At 35.8% G+C, this 17,770-nt stretch overlaps 1 protein-coding gene across 4 annotated transcripts in view; it reads right to left on the bottom strand.

The window, feature by feature from the left end:
- The window catches only part of ATP2B1 (ATPase plasma membrane Ca2+ transporting 1), a 133,911-nt gene that overhangs the window by 42,850 nt on the left and 73,291 nt on the right, over nucleotides 1-17,770 (bottom strand). For all 4 annotated transcript variants that reach the window (XM_084876903.1, XM_084876900.1, XM_084876902.1 and 1 more), the window contains exons 3-7: nucleotides 12,268-12,465; nucleotides 7,650-7,904; nucleotides 7,435-7,560; nucleotides 2,885-3,025; nucleotides 441-479 (exon numbers count right to left, since the gene is read on the bottom strand). In XM_084876903.1, the coding sequence (XP_084733029.1) occupies nucleotides 441-479; nucleotides 2,885-3,025; nucleotides 7,435-7,560; nucleotides 7,650-7,904; nucleotides 12,268-12,465 (759 nt within the window). The remainder of the gene's footprint in view (nucleotides 1-440; nucleotides 480-2,884; nucleotides 3,026-7,434; nucleotides 7,561-7,649; nucleotides 7,905-12,267; nucleotides 12,466-17,770) is intronic.

The following is a 17,770-nucleotide window of genomic DNA, read 5'->3' as shown; positions in this document are numbered from 1 at the left end:
ATGAGACTTACTCCAAACATCCCAAATCCCTTCTATATAATTTATACAATAATGTAGAATATTATGTATCATCTTACACATAGAGAAATACCTATCTGTACAGACTATTAAATAGATGCAAAAATATATATTTTGTTTCTTATGCATTTTTGCTAGTAGTGACATAGTAGCTGATTTATACTACCCAAAATGTTTAAGTTGAAAGTTACGATACCTCTGGATTTTTCTACACTTACCAGCACAAATTAAAATCTATTAACACTGCAAAGGCAGTACGACTGGGGCACTAACAGGAAGAGAGCTTAACCCAAGTTAACATATATTGCTGATTTTCCCTGCTACGTGGATCTTACACTTTTGGATGAATATAGTACACATTAGATATATTTTTTGGATATGATGAAAAGAAGCTAACTATTCTTTTATTCTCCTGAATTTACCTTTGTTGCGATTCTCAATAGCTCCATCTTGTTTCTTATCTGTAGGAACAAAATGGGAATTAAAGCTTTCCAAAAGAAATGAATACAGCCATGCTAAATTATGCAAAGGTAGTTCACATTTCTATAACAGCGTTGTTACACAGTGCTATGTGTGTTTGCGTGTGTGTACAGATTAGGAAGCATCTAGTTTGTTATGACCTACTGGTCAATTACTCCCTGGTCTTAACCATAGGGAAATACTCCAAAATAATTTGGGCATCTATACTTGTTTAATTTCTCCATAAGACTTTACTCTTTTACGCTGCACTAAACCCAAATACAATACAAGAGGTTTTCAAACTAAATACAGATATACCGTACTTCTAAGAAGGCAGAAAAGGACAGGGGTAGAGAGGGAGGGAGAAAGATCATAGACATACAATAAGCAGGCGAGCTTTGATGGGAATGAGAACAAAACAGTACCTATGTAGAGGCAGCAGAGGCAAGTAAGTGAAACTAGAACATGAACGCACTGTCAGTAGATTTCATTATAATAATTGGCTTAGACTTGGAGAAAAGAGAAAGATGAGAATGTCTGAAGCAATAAGGTCATCAAGGAGGGAATGGGTCTAACGTTTAGAAGTAGGTAGGAAAATATTAGAAAGGATAGAGAAGCAGCAGGATCATTCAGTCTATTTTTCTTCCAACTTCTCTATCAAGAAGAGCTATCTTCAAACTGGAAGATGTGGAACAAATATGGTCAAGATGGAACAGGGGCTCAAGATAAATGAGGAGATAGTAAGAGAACACCTAGCTACTTTCAATGACCTCAAGCTGGAGGGAGACCAGAGAGCCACATTCCAGACGACTAAGGAGCTGAGACAGATTAATCTGCCCCGGGCTGCCTGGGACTGGAGGAGGGCTAAAGTCCTCAGATGAAAACTGGTGTCTCGTTCTATTAAAAATAACAACAAAACTCAAGAACAAAAAATGGTAGACAATGAATTTGATATTAATTCCTGGGAAGACCCTTGCCTGGATTAAGAAAAACAGGTTTGTAAGACATAAAAAAGGGTGCTTACTGGAAAAGACACTGTGGAGGAACGGGAACAAAGTCATGACACAACTTCCCTTATCTTTTAATAGGCCTCTTCACTAGACTCTTTTAAATTAGGATGCAGCACAGTGTATGAGATAATGCATATAAAGCATTCAATAAATGGTATCATTATTACTGGTTTTCAAATTGCCTTTCATTCTTAAGAAACCTAAAGGAGGCAGATGGGAGGGCTGTGGTGAGGGAGAGGAAAAACCTAGAATGTGGAGCTTGCTACCCTCACTAACAGCAAGAACTTTTCAAACACTTTTTTTGTTGGAAATGAAGGTTTCACAGCTAAAGACAAAACCTAAAGAACAAAACACCTAAATATTTAAAACACTGCTGTAGATAGAACACACCATATTTTAGCAAGAAATTTATTTTACGAGATCTCAAAATACGTCTGTGAGAGAAATATGGGCTTACTACTCTTAAGTAAAATTAAATAAATCTAAGTCATTAAAACCACAGTAAACTGCTGTCAGTTTAAAGGGAAAAAACTCTGGAGTGATCCCGAGTGGAAGAAAACTGCCATATAGCAGACACAGAAACAGGGTGGGGAGGACTTTTACAAAAAAAGTATCACGCTGTTCAACTAAGTGATTCTGGGTTGTCTCACTATGTATGATGGAATTTCTTATAAGATTCTTGTAGGTGAGGTACGGTTATCAAGTTTGCTGGATAGATTACTTGGAGGGATAGCAGATACAATGGATAAAATAAAGATCTTCTTAACTAATGATGAGCTGAATATTACACAACAAACATAGTACCCTGTTTCCCCAAAAATAAGACAGTGTCTTATATTAATTTTTCCCCCCAAAGTTGTGCTAGGTCTTATTTTCAGGGGATGTCTTATCTTTCCATGCGCTAGGTCTTATTTTCGGGGAAACACGGTAGGTGTCAAAGTGAAGTCTTTGACACCTACATAAGTACAGAGTGAAAGCTCAGTGAGTCCAAAATGTAATAAGGCTGGCAAAGAAGGCTACTACTAAAGTAGTAGGAAAAAATATGCAGATGGGAAGCGAGAGTTTACTTCCTTTTCTTGTCAGTTGACAGGTAGAGTTTAAAACTAGAGAATAAACAGAATAAAGACAATGTGAGTGGTTCAAGAAGAAGTTACCCCACAGTAATGGGGACTGATGCAATCACTAAAAGCCTTTCATGGACTATTTACCGTAAAAGAAAAACTTCCCCTCCACTAATTCTACCACTTTACAGGACAATATTGGGCAATACTGCAATTTTTTAAATAGAATTTTTCATATCAAACTTCATAAAAGAAGTGTATGTTTTGTACCAGTTCTTATAATTTAGTTGCCATATTTTCAAAATACCAATTCTTATAGCAAATCGCCATTCTTACTTTTCTTTTCCTTTTTCTTCTCATCTTTCTTCTCTTCCTCTTCACCTCCAGCTCCAAGTAAGGTAAAGATAATTCCAGTTTGAGAATTTATACCTACAGCAGTAACTACCATTCTTCCAGAGCCTTCCATTACATGAGTACCTACAACAGAAAACTTGTTTGTTTTTTAAAATTAGATTTTTGCTCCTATTATCAAATTTCAAATTTTAGTAACATTGTCTTTAATATCCTTAATATTATAAAATGAACTCAAAGAAGACATTAAATAAAATCTACATTCTTATGCTTAAGGTTTTAACTCTGTAATCACTCATATCTGAGTTCAATACAACTGGACCAACTCATTTATCATGTGATATTGGGCAAATTATAGCATCTCAAAAAATGGCTATAACAGATCTAGAGTGAGACTCAAGCCTATAAATGCAAAGTGCTCAGTACAGTGCCTAGAATTTGTTGAAAATAAATGCTCAACTTAAAAAATTATAACATCATCATGGTCATCATCATCAGGACCTATTCTTGAGAAATACATTGTTCATAAAAGAAGTGTGCTTATACCAAAGGGATTCCATAGCAACAGATGTCCCATTTCCCACACTCAAACCCACAACCTCTACCTAACCCCGACCCTCATCCCAGTCTGCAGAGATTACCACAACAGCCTCCTAGGTTCCCAGTTTATGTTTATAGTTCATCCCGAAATTAGTTTTAATCTTCCTAAAATGTGATTTTTTTTCCTAAGCCTCTCATGGGTCAAAAAATTCTGAGGCTACACTGCCCACTGGACTAAGTGCAAGATCACTTTGAGATCAACCAACATTTCAAACCTTTTCACCCACTACTTCAATATAACATTCCATTACAGAAAGCTAGGGAGCAGACTTGGGAATACTGATTGAATTAGACCAACCCTCACGACAATGTCCAGAGTTGGAAGACATGCTTATTCTTATTTCCTAGAGACATGCCCAAGGTTACACCACTATAAAATGGCAAGGCAAACATTAAACCATGCTCTGTCAGAGGACAGAGGACATAATCTTCCTACACTGTAATGCTGATAAATTTGTTTACAGCTCTCCAACTTGTACACCAACATCTCTGCACCTTTTATCATTCATTAAAAGGCTTCCTACTTCTCTAATATTTTGGTTAATATTAAGTAGCTTTTGAAATTTAACTCTTTTTTTAAACACACAAATCTTCTTGTTATCACTTATTTATTTGATCTCCTAGTTCATAGCCGTTGGAGGGACATGGTCTACAGTATCTACCACCATCTTATGGTTACAAGTCAATGCTCAAAGTTTATTTGTTAAATCTATATATATATAAAAGCCTAAGCGACCATTCCATCATTTGACCAGTAGCTATGATGCACACTGACCACCACGGGGCAAACGCACAACACACAAGTATGAAACATGGAACTGACTGATGAATCTGAGGGAAGGGGAGGAGAGGAGGGTGGAAAGATATTAATCAAAGATCTTATATGCATACTAGAGGCCCGGTGCATGGATTTGTGCACCGGTGGGGGGTCCCTCAGCCTGGCCTATGGGGATTGGGATGAAATCGACAGTCTGACATCCCCCAAGGGGTCCCAGATTGCGAGAGGGCACAGGCCAAACTGAGCAACACCACTGGTGCACGAATCCATGCACCAGGCCTCTAGTAAAATCATAAAGCACATGTACTTACTTCAGTACTTAAGAATTTACACTTAGCTATTAATTATGGAGTAACAAATCCAATAAGAATTTTTTAGGCCTTTGATTTTCTTGCTTTAACAGCCTATATTCTAAGTATTTCACTAATCATTAGTTTCTTTGCCAGTGAAAATGCAAGGGAAATAATAAGTGAAATTCAGGACAGCAAAACAACATTTATTGGGCAAGCTCTATGTGTAAAAGACAGTTTCTTTCTTTTAAAAATTCTGGCTTTCGGCAGATTTCAACTTTTTATGTTCTGTTCTTCCTTACCACAGGTAATCATATGTTGGCAGTTAATGTGCTCAAAATAAACAGTTCTTGTTCTAGCCATAGCCCCACTGCTAACTAAAAACTGCTTTTAAAGATCTAAATTTAAGAAGCCAAGAACAGCAGTAAGAGATGGCATCATGAGAATAAATTTAAAAATAAAAGCATTTCATGTTTTTTAGTACATTTTTGGAATAGGGAAATAAATACAGAAAAACTTTCCCACCCTTATTGCGATAAGGGACTCTACAAAGCTATTTCAATCTTTTCCTAAGCATGGAAAATTTATAGAGTTTTCTTGGTATATTTGGTGGGTTAGGAACCTGAGTCTACATAAACTTACCAGCCATTTCTGTAAAAACAGGAAAGGACCAAAGTTCAGTTAAAAGATTTCAACCTGAAGAGTTAAGCACTAGGTAAATAAGCTAGATGTACATAAAAGTACATGAGTAAAAATGGCAAAAGGAGACTATTTTATTTTAGTTCACCAAATACGGCCCAGTTAGTCTATGGAGATAGAGTAGGTTACACAGCTTTCCTCTCCCCTGGAAAGATTATGGATTTTATTTGCTTAACATTAAATACCGTTTCTTAAAAGTATGGCAAAGAATAAGTAAAATAAGTATACACTGAATGTAAATGCATTATCATTATATATCCAAAATATTTCTGTCTATTTGGAATAAAACACAAGCATATCAATATAAAGAAAAACCCAAATAGAGTACAAATGTTCTTAGTATAAAATATTGAAGGCATACAGATCTCAAGATTTAAAAAACAAATAAAACAATGTCTATATTACAGCTGAAACTTTTACCCTATTAATAATGGTGTTCATAAATGTACATGCATGTAATTACTGATTTTTTTTTTTATAGTTTATTGATTTTTGGAGAGAGAAGAAGGGAAAGGGAGAGAAACATTGATTTGAAAGTGACAGATAGATCAGCTGTCTCCTGCACACGCCTCCCTCCTCTCCCTTGAGCCCCGGGATTGAGCCTGCAAACCAGGCATGGGCCCCTAACTGAGAATAGAACTGGCAACTCCTGGTGCATGGGATGATGCTCAACCAACTGAGCCAACTAGCCAGGGCTAATTACTCTGATTTTTAGTAGTGTGATGTTCTGCAATATCCTTTTTTTGGCATCTATTTTCAAACTTTCAAAAGGTAATAATTAAACTTAGTTATGTGCTCCAAAATTGTGACTCTAACTTAACTGACTGACCCTTGTCACAGGTTTGACTTAGGTTTCAGTAAAACCATGTTCAAACAATTGAAATACAAAATTCACAGAGAACAACTGAAAAATTATAGCTATCAAGTTTTTGAATAGTTAAATCAGTAGGAATCTCCTTACCACATATAAAAAGTGTTAGTATTTCATTAACATCCTATATAATCCTATTTAATAAAGAAGTAATATGCAAATTGACTGTCATACCCTCACAAGATGGCCATCCCGAGTTCATCACAATATGGCTGACACAAGATGGCTGGCAGGGGAGGGCAGTTATGGGCCATCAGGCCAGCAGGGGAGGGAAGTTGGGGGAGACCAGGTCTGCAGGTGAAGGTAGTTAGGGGTGACCGGGCAATCAGGGGAGGGCAGTTGGGGGGAATCAGACTGGCAGGGGAGCGGTTATGGGTCGATCAGGCTGGCAGGGGAGTGGTTAGGGGGTGATCAGACAGAAGCGGTTAGGGGCAATCAGGCAGGCAGGCAGGCAGGCAGGCAGGCGAGAGGTTCGGAGTCAGCAGTCCTGGATTGTGAAGTGGATGTCTGACTACCGATTTAGGCCTGATGTATCATCCCCCCAGGGGTCCCAGACTGGAGAGGGTGCAGGGTGGGCTGAGTTACACCCCTCCCCCACAGTGCATGAATTTCATGCACCAAGCCTCTGGTCTCTGAAAATAATAGAAGACAAATGGACAACATCTTGCTTCCTCCAAACTCTAGTATAATTCAATTACTAGGAGGCAGCTTGTTTATAATTATTCCCATCGTCCCTTCCATTTCATTTCCAATTAACTATAGGTCAAGCCATTATAGTCAGGTTGTTATAAGAATCTCCCAAGTAGACAACCACCTCCTCCCTTTTTTCAAACAGAGTACCTTCACCCATACAAATCCTGCTTTTCCTATTCTCAGAACATGTCTTAACCATGTGCAAATGTAATCCTGCCTAGTAGATGTGGTGCTACTCCTGGACCTACTATAGATTAATCATATAATCATTAACTTGATTTAAACACATTCCTCAATTTTATACTTCAATAGGCCACATGTTAGTTTTTTCATTATACTAAAATTAGCTTATACTGACTCTCAAATATCTTGATTTTTTTGGACTCAGTTACCTCATTTGTAAAATATAGCTTTGGATTCAAAGATCTCTAATATCTTCAAAAACTTACAAAAAATAAAAATAAAAATCACTAAGGATTATAAAGATTAAGCCAGCACAAAATATATAATACTCTTTACATTATAGGCTTTTAGGGAAATATTTGATGACAATGGTATACCGTTGTGAGGCAGAAAAGTTAAAAGTTATAAAAGAAATTCATACCTGATAAAAGTAAGGGATCCTTATCTAAAGATTTTCTAACATGATCAGATTCACCAGTCAATGAGCTTTCATCAATTTTAAGATCATTGCCTTGAATAAGTATGCCATCAGCTGGAAGAAGATCACCTAAAACAAAAAATAATAATATGCTAAACTGTGAACATGATTATAATAATTGTTCATCTAGTATCAGAGCCATTTTCTCCTTTACTTACCATATTTCACTTGAGCAATATCTCCAACAATAATGTCAGCTACAGGTATCTGAATGACCTGACCACCCCTGATGACTGTGAACTTCTGTTCTTGTTCAATTCGACTTTGCAAACCTCTAAACTGTTTCTCCTTACTCCAGTCATTGAAAGCCGTCACTAACACCACACATACTACTGACAAGAGGATTGCAGCTCCTTCAATCCAACCAGTTTCACCTTCATCTTCTTCCTCTCCAACAGAAGGTTGTCCACAAACTATTTGGAAAGAAAGAAAATGCTCAACAAAAAGGACTCTGAATTGATGGCAACACCATGTAAATAAGTTAATTATGAGCTTTATGTAACTAGTTAATTTTACTCATAACTTTAAACATCTCCCTGAACTCAAAGCACTCCAAAAATGTTTACAATGTCAATTTCAAGTTTTCTGCCTCTGAAGGTTCTCAACCTCAGGACAGGGAGGCACTCTAGGGTACTACTACTTAAGAGTAAGGACTGGAAAAATTTAAATCCCAACCTTAAGGCAAGTTTTTTCATCTGCCCAATTAGGATACCACCACTAGCCCAGTGTTATGGTGAAAATTCAATGAGAAGACATTTGAAAGTAGGTAGAGCAGTGGCTGAGAAATCCTCCACACTCAATCAATATTTATAATTACATATGGTAGGCAAGACACACATAAAAAGTATTATGTGCTACCCAAGAACATATTTACTATATTAACTTTACTGGAGTATGATCAAATATTGGCTTTTGTAACATGAAAAGTTAAGGAAAGGGCTTATTAATTCAACTATTTGAGTACCTACTCTAGGTGCCAGATACCATTTTTGGAGCTAAGGATACAGCTGTAAATAAGACATACAAGCTTCCATTTCTCACAGAAACCATATTCAGATTGGTAGGTGTGAAAGAAATATGAAGAATTCAGATAATAAAACAGAAATAATTAACATCAATTATAAGTCCCATGAAGAAAATAAAGCATGGTGACGTGCTTACAATTGAAGAAAGAGGTCTAATTATGTCTGGATTATCAGGAAAGGTCCCTCTGAAGTCTCCATGATATTTGAGTGAGGAGCCAAATGATAAACAAAAATTAATCATATTGCTCTAAAGGAACAGCATTCCAGGGACAGATTAAAATAAGTACAAAGGCTCTATGGAAGAAAGAGTTCAAAAAAAGATAGAGAGGGGGGGAAAAATCAAAACCTCAAAACTGTAGAGTCAATAATGGTAAAGAAAGAATAATGGAACAGTGCTTCTTGGACTTTGGGCTGTAATTTATTTGTGAGTCTAAAATCAATTCAATGGCTCGTGACCAGCATTTTGAAAAATAGTGAAATAGTAAAACAGAAAAGTAGTAAAGATACATATGGTTTCTTGAAAGCTTACTTTGGTTACTTATAAATTCTCATGAAGGCATATGTCTGTGTTCCTATATAACTTCTTTCTTAATTGAGGGTTGAGCTGAAATATCTGAAAGTCAATAGTTCTCTTATAACAGGAAAACAGGAAAAAGATGATTCAGAAGAAAAGAATGAATAAATGAATGACACTAGAAATGATTAAAGCATATTTCAGCTGAAACCAGTTTGGCTCAGTGGCTAGAGCGTTGGCCTTCGGACTGAAAGGTCCCAAGTTCAATTCCAGTCAAGGGCATGTAACTTGGTTGCGGGCACATCCCCAGTAGGGGGTGTGCAAGAGGCAGCTGATTGATGTTTCTCTCTCATCAATGTTTCTAGCTTTCTATCCCTCTCTCTTCCTCTTTGTAAAAACTCAATAAAATATATATATATATATATATTTTTTTTTTTAAAAAGCATACTCCAGAATAGTGAGCATGAACAGAAGAGGATGCTGAATAAAGATTAACCTGGAAATTATGTGAGACAGATGCAGGGAGAGAAAACAGAAGCTAGAATAAGACCAAAAGGATGATGTGAATTCACAAAAAAATATGCCTCATATTTCATGAATGTGTAGTGGAATTTTCCAAAGATTGCATTATATGTGGTAATACAATAAAATGAATAAAGAAGCATAAGAGAATTGTTATCTTCAGTTAAGCAGACATTAAAGAGATATAATTAAAAAAATACTACTCTTCATGATTTCACTTCATTAATAACAATTAAACATAGTAATTAAAATTATTTACTAAAATAATACTTAATTATTTTAAAATGCATTGCTAAGTATTTTTTTTTTAATTTCTCAATTTTAATTCAGAATACAATAAATATCTAGATATAACTCACATAATCAAAGCTCTTTGGGGTACTCAATACTTTTTGGTGTGTAAAGGGGTCCTGAGACCAAAGATTTGGAGAACCACTAGTAGTATATACACTGGTGACTAAAGATTTCTTTAAGATGTGGTTTATAGTGCTTCCTTTTACACCAAACTGTATCAGTAGGAAATTTTGATAGTTCAGATTTCTGTAACTGTTGATTTGCAATTAATGGATTTCCTTTTAAGCAAAGTACTATGAGACTTAGTGTTAAAACACAACATAATAAAAGATACATGAAGGACATTAATAAATGTTAAAAATAATAAAGTGCAAACACTAAATAGCTTCTCATGGAGCAAACATATCTTTATATGTTTTATTAACACTTTCTAGTAGATTCTGAGTCTCTTTAAAGGGCCTTATGACACTGACAACTCTAAATCATCTTCCCAGTTGGATCTAATGCCAGTATCTCCTTAAGCAAATTTGGGAAAGGGCCTGCAAATGAAGCAGTCCCAATTCCATGAAGATTTGCCCTGACCTTATTAGTAACAAAATCCAGGCCTGTTGAAAATACTTTTCTATTAAAAAAATATATATATTTTTATTGATTTTTAGAGAGAAAGTAAGAAGGATGGAGAGAGAGAAACATCAATGAGGAAGAAACATCACTGATTGGCTGCCTCCTGCATGCCCCTAATTGGGATGGAGCCCTGACTAGGAATTGAACCAGTGACCTCTTGGTTCATGGATTGAAGCTCAACCACTGAGCTACACCAAAATATTTTTCTTTAGTTTTATTATAGTCTTGTGGGGGAAAATGTTAAAAGTAAAAAGTTTTTAAGCATACCAATTCCCAGTGATCTATAATGATAGTTGTGTAAACTGAACACTAATGATTTTCGCTATGTTGCTAAACATGATATGACCTTCCTTTTCAGATAAAAAGATATACATTTACACATCCTCACACATATATGAACACACATACACATCTATACAAAAACATAGGATAAATATATCAAAATGGTATGGCAGTAATTTCTAAGAAGTGGGATTTTCAGTGAGCATTACTTGCTCTGAATTTTCATATCCCTCCTAATACTCCCACAGCAAAATATGTATTATTTATTGCATTATTTAATAAAAATAAACACATTTTTAAAATAAAAAGAAGTTTTTGAAATAATTTGATTTAGTACTGACAAAAATATTGCCTAAATTCTTTCTTAGCTACATTAATTATTGTCAGCCACGGGCAATTTTGTCCCCTTTGGGACACTGGGCAATGTCTGCACACCTGTTTGATTGTATTCTCTTGGGAAGTGGTCTAATTAACATGGCAACAAAAAATGTTTCAGTGCAAGATGTCATGTGTTGCTGCTGAGAAACCCTGAATTCAGATAAACAGGATTATTCTGTGACCAACTTTCTTCAAAGGAAAAAAAAAAGTTTTCACATGAGCTATAAGCATACCTTTGAAGAAATGACTTTAAATGATTACCTAAGTCAACTTTTAGAATTAGCAAATACACATCCAAGTCTTCTTAACTTGAAAGGCACAAGAATGAAGCTTTCACAAATAAAAATATTTTGTTGAATCGCTTTCCATATATATAAAATACTATTGGTTTACTTTATAGCTATTTAAATATAGCTGCCAAAACCCAAGCTAGATTTCCTAGCAGTTGCAAAATATACTGTCAGAAATACCCATTTTAAAATATATATTTTAAATGGGGAAGAAATTTAAAAGAGAAATGAAGGCTATAAAAAGGTGGGAGAAAAACAAAACCATTTGTAGCTACAAGTTAAGGTAGATCTACCATTCTATAGTGTATTTTCCACTGGTCAGGATACTTTGTAGTATAAACATATAATTTCCTTGAATGGCAAGCAAATTACCCAAATTATGAACATAACAACAACACATTTTAAGAACTTCAAAAGTAGTGGATTGAGGAAGAGAACAGAATTTTGCTTTCATAATGATTTTCCAAGAGATTTTAAAAAATCCAAATAAAAAATTATTTTACAATAGTGCTCTAAAAAACTTGAACACAGTGATGGCACAGGCCATATCACATATATGGCTTAGCTCCTTGCCAGACACATAGTATGTATAGATGGGCAGGTGATTTAACCTGTCTCACTGTAAAATGGAGGTGACACTACCTATGTCATAGGTTATTGTGAAAATTATCTGAGGTAATATATTTCAAGAACTATTAAAGGCCCGGGGCATTGTTAGAACGGTGTCTGATACATAGCAAACAGTCAATAAATGCTGGTCTACTATTATTATTATGTATTAGATAAGCTAATGAGCTTAACTTAGCATCGCACATCAAACTCTTCTTTTTCTTCCCAATTTACTTACGTTTATTATCCCCTCCTGGAGGTCGATAAAAAGAAAGGCCCAGTGATACTATGGCTGCAATTTCTAATATAATTAAAGTGACATCTTGTAATGCTTCCCATACTAATTGAAGAAAGGTTTTTGGCTTTTTAGGAGGTATAAAGTTCTTTCCGAACACTGCTTCTCTTCTTTCTATATCTACAGGATTTCCACTTAAACCTAATAAAAGGAAACAAGATTTCAGTGAACAGTTTTACTATTTACAAATGAAAATATTTTATTGAAAAAACATTCATTCTTTACACTTTAGATTCTGATTCATAAGGGTCTATCAGAATGGTTCATTTTTGTGTGTTAGTCATGTTCAGAATTTAAATCAATGGAAACATGTGCAGTGCTTTAAAATTACATTTTAAGCAAGATAACTAAAAATTAGATTAATAATTTTCACTTTTCCAAACTGCTTATTTTTTTCATACTATTTTATTCCACCTTGTAGACTGCTAGAGACCAGAACTGATATGACACTGATCATTTTTATACCGGAATTAAACATTTCCATGATCTTTACTGACAATGTTTTCCCTCCTCAAATGGAGAATTATATAAAGATATTTATTTTGCTTTAATTATTGCCTCTTGCACAAAAAACACCTTTGATTTTAATTTGTATTTGCTGAAGAACAATGAAAAGCCAATCTGTCACAAGCTCTGAACTCTTACCAAAATGTCTGTTACACTGAGATTGATAAAAGATTTTCAAGTCCCAAAAAACAGGAGACTTAGAATGACCTTTATTTCAAGTTTTACTTAGGATTTATTTCCAATTGAAGAAACATTGACTGAGTACACCTCCTGTCACTGTAAGGAAAATAGTATTATGCCTAATGTGTGGAATTAGAAAGTTATGAGGGATAGGTTGGGTGAACATCAATTTTGCCTTTCCTTCATTTTATCAAACAAGTCCTCCTCTGATTTAACCTGTTGATCCTGTCAAACCTAAATATTTCCAAATTTGTTCATGCAAAGTATGCACACATTACTGTGAGGGTATGAACACACAGCAGTGACAAACAACAGTTTTCCTTATTTGGTTTAAGAATATCAAAGAAGGGGGCAGAGATACCAGGTGATATGACTTTTAATTTATCAGCACAAATTTAAATTTATAATTAATTTCAACTGTTTTGGGGAGGGGGGCAAGAACTCATTCTAAGAGAACATAGAAGGAGGACAGGAAAACAGATTACTAGAAGGCTCTGGGTTTTAAGTGAGTTAGCTATTAATCTCAATGCAGAGGTAGGTGGAAAGTATAAGAGCGAGAACAAAGGAAGTATATTGTTAGAATACACAATGAGAAATAAACATATAGATTTTAAAGTGATTATTTACTTTCTTAAAGGTAGTAAAACTATGCCAGAGCATATTTTCACTAGCAGCTCTAACAAAGTTGGTCCATGCTGGGCAGCTCAGAAAGCATGGTAGATTTCTGATGACAAAAGTCATCAACAGAAAGCTTCCACACAGCTCTAGGCTTTGAGGCAGCATCAGTGGAAGGAAAAACAATGAAGGATTGCAGCAATTGTTACTAGGTGGAAACGAATTATGAGAAGAAACTTGCAAATTCTAATTCAGAATCCACACTGTTTCTTCAGACTAGAGCAGTGATGCCCAACCACACCTGGCTGCACACTGTTAACAATGGTCCATGGTTCACTGAAGGACAAGAAAAATCAATACAGTAAGGTTTTCCACAAAAGTTTTTTTGTGTGTGTTGTTTTAAAGAAATATACTTCGAGATGCTATTCTGAGATTATGTGCTTGCTGCTTTTCAAATTAATGTTCTTTCTTTTATGAAAGATTATAAGTTGCTTTATATTTTAATGCCTAGCACAAAATTCCATTGTACTTAGAATAAATCTGTAGTGTTCATGTTGTAACTTTCCCTTTTCTTAACTCTGTTACCCGGTCATTTATGATACTAGCACAAAAAATAAAGTCTGCTATTTCTCCTCCTGCTAGTCCTCAATGTTTTCTAAGAAATTTGTTTGAAGATATTGCAATGTTCTCTCAGTTTAGCTCACACTTAGCAGAGCTCACCATTAATTACATATACAACACAGGTAGTTTTAAATAACACCACTGTAACTATAAAAATAATTCATCAAAAACTTATGTACTAATACAGGTAGTTTTAAATAACACCACTATAACTATAAAAATAATTCATCAAAAACTTATATTGGTTATAACAAGGGGCAATATTTTATGTTAATGTTGAAAAGAACCACCACAGAGCTAAAGGTAGCTTAAAATTTTCCCTAGAGGGAATCTGTGAAGGAAAAAAGCAGCTGGTCCTCAAGGTTATTATAATTTTTCTATCTCCACTCATACAAGCACACACCTGGGCCATTACACCAATCAAGTGGTCTGGTTTAGGAATTAGAAGACCTACATGCCAGTTCATCTACTGAAATCCTATGCAAGTCACTTAACTTCCTTGGGGGTTGAGGGAGGGCATTCACATTTGTTAGTATAACATAAATAAGGTTATTTTGAAGAACCAAAGGGAAAGGTATGCAGTATACATATCATAAATGACCGGGTAACAGAGTTAAGAAAAGGGAAAGTTACAACATGAACACTACAGATTTATTCTAAGTACAATGGAAATCACAAGAGCGGAAGAAAAAGACCAGCTGGGAGGCTGCTGCAGTACAAAGTAAGAGATGATGGTGCACCTGGGTTTTAGAGTTAGGGGCAAACTGACTAGATCTGTCAGGTGTCTTGCAAGAAGATCAGACAAAATTTGCTGAAGTATAAGGTATGGATGAGAGAAAGAAAAGAAAAAAGATGTCATATAGATTTATTTATTTTTGGGGGGTCCATGCATTTAAGTGGATAGATGGTAGAGACATTTACCAAGAAAGAGCAGGCTTGGGAAATTGCAAAATTGGGTGGAAATAGGGAGGCAGGAGTTCATGGTTCTGTTTTACAGGTTTAAACATGAGATGCCCATTAAACATACAAGCGAAGAAGTCTAAAAGACAGCTGGCTATTTGTATTCGGAACTCAGGGAGAAATCTGAGTCAAAGTCATCAATATACAGATGATTTTGAGGCCACGTGTCTAATAAGAGCTTCTGGAAAGCTAGACTAAGTAGACAAGAAGAGAGCAGGGCTGGGGCAAGAACCTTGGAACAATAAATTTGGTGATCAGATAGGAAAAGAGAAGCTAAAAACAACTAAGAAGAAAAAGAAGGGTGGGGAAGGGTATATGACTCATAAACAGGTTCATGCAATAGTAGGAAAGTCTAGGAAAGAAGAGTTTCTTAAAAGTAGAAGATAATATAGCTGACTGTATCACTGGTGTTACAAAGGTTGAATAAGATGAAGACAGAGAATGGACAACTGGCTTTCACTAGATAGAGAGGCTGGTGACTTTGATAAGGAATATTCCAGTGGAGTGGTATATAAAGAAAGTCTGATAAGAAAGACCTGAACAGAGAATGAAAATGAGTAGGTGGAAACAATGAGTATCGATAACTTTTTTTCCAGGAGTATGATGCAATGGGGAGAAATAAAGCAGTGAAGGTGAATTAAACTGGATAAATGCAACCCCATTTTGCTTTTTAAAAGATGAGTGATAGATATTAAGACAAGTTATTTACCATGGAAATGATATTGCAGAGACACTGATGATAGTGCTCAAGTAAAGCCTTTAAAGAGGCAAGAGGGAACAGGATCCAGGGCGTGGTGTTAGTTTATTACAGGTGTAGGAAGAGGCTGCCACAGTGAGGAGAAAGCAAACTTTGTGGGGAAAAGATTTTGCTAAGCTGGTGGAACTGGTAATGAGACCTACCTAGTCTGGGTTATAAAACTAAAGTAGATAAGATATAAAATTGTTTAGAACAACTTATGAATAAACATAGTGAGAAATCTTCTGCCTAGTCCTGTTGGCTCAGCTGATTGTGGTGTTAGTAGCAATGAGGCCAAGGGCAGGCGTTGCATTGATCTCCTTATGGCCCAGTTCGCTTCACAAACAAACAACAACATCAAAAGCAGCCTCAGAATTACATGCTTTTCAGTTCTGGATTCACCATGTGGGAAGTATAAATAAAAAGCCTGTATGTATTTTATAAATATACAATGGCTTAAGAATATTGTTATATATTTGAAAAGGACACAATATGGAATGAAATGCAAATTGTATCAATAGGGTAATGTTTTACAAGAAAATGTAGCATCCCAACTGCTGGGATTGTTAAAAACTGTCTCAATTTAGGAAATGAAGAGGGGAAACAACTGGAATGTAGTAAGCAGGCAGGCTGAACTGAAAATCATGGCTAATACACAGCACATACTATAGTCTTATAAAATTCTGTACTTGAAATTATGTCCTATATGTATGTATGCATGTTCTACATGTGTCTGTGTGTGGTGTGACAGTGATGGTGGTGAGGGCCACAGGAAAACATGCAGACCTAGAAAGCATGCAAAAGTATTTTTTAATGTTCATTCTTCTTGGGAAACAGATAATACTCCTATCATATCCCCAATTTCAAAAGACAAAGAAACCAATCCCACTCAAAATTTCAGAATTACTAGTCTAATGTCAAACTTACACATCTGTTCCCAAATGCCGACCTACCACCAGCCCAGGTACTGTGATAGGCACTTAAGCACAGAGAAATGAATCAGACAGGACGTCTTTCTCTAGCACCTGTCCTCAAGAAGCTCAGTTTTGTGGGGCAGACTGACAATCAACCCAGTGTGTTGAATGTTAGGATGGCAGTGCTGAGGATGTTATGGGAGCACACAAAGGGAACTGCAATCCAAAATTTAGGAGGTTGGGGCGAATAAGGGAATTCCAAGATACCTAACTTGAAATCTTAAGAATAATTTAGAAACCTAACCAGTTTGGCTCAGTGGATAGAGCGTCAGCCTGAGCACTGGAAGGTCCCAGGTTCAATTCTGGTCAATGGCATGTAACTTGGTTGCGGGCACATCCCCAGTAGGGGGTGTGCAGGAGGCAGCTAAATGATGTTTCTTTCTCATCGGTGTTTCTAACTCTCTCTCTCCCCTCTTCTCTGTAAAAAAAATCAATAAAATATCTTTTTAAAAAAAGAATAATTTAGAGATAAACAGTCATAGGAAGGATGAGGTAAAGCGTTTTAGGTGAAGAGATTAGCATAGTAATAATATGTATGAGACCCAGAAACAATAGTAGTTAAGAAATAGTAGTTAAGAAAACTAAAAACTTTGCTATGCCCAAACACTGAGGAGCAGAGAAAACAGAGTTGGAAAGAAGAGGTTAGGTTGGAGAGGTAAGTAGGAATAGTTCCCACAGAGGTTTGCTAACCGAAGTGAGAAGTCTGAATTTCATTCTAAGGGCAATGTGAAACCACTGCCAGCATTAAGCAGGGAAGTGAAAGGCAGCAAGAAGGAGACAGAAATAACACCAGTTAATATGCTGTTACCTGTGTCACCACAAGAGAAGACAGTGGCCTCAAACAGGATAGTGG

This window comes from Pipistrellus hanaki, assembly GCF_964339955.1.
Source record: "Pipistrellus hanaki genome assembly, chromosome: 3".
Lineage (NCBI taxonomy): Eukaryota > Metazoa > Chordata > Mammalia > Chiroptera > Vespertilionidae > Pipistrellus > Pipistrellus hanaki.
Note: the sequence above shows the minus strand (reverse complement) of the source record. Positions and strands in the feature narration are given on the sequence as shown.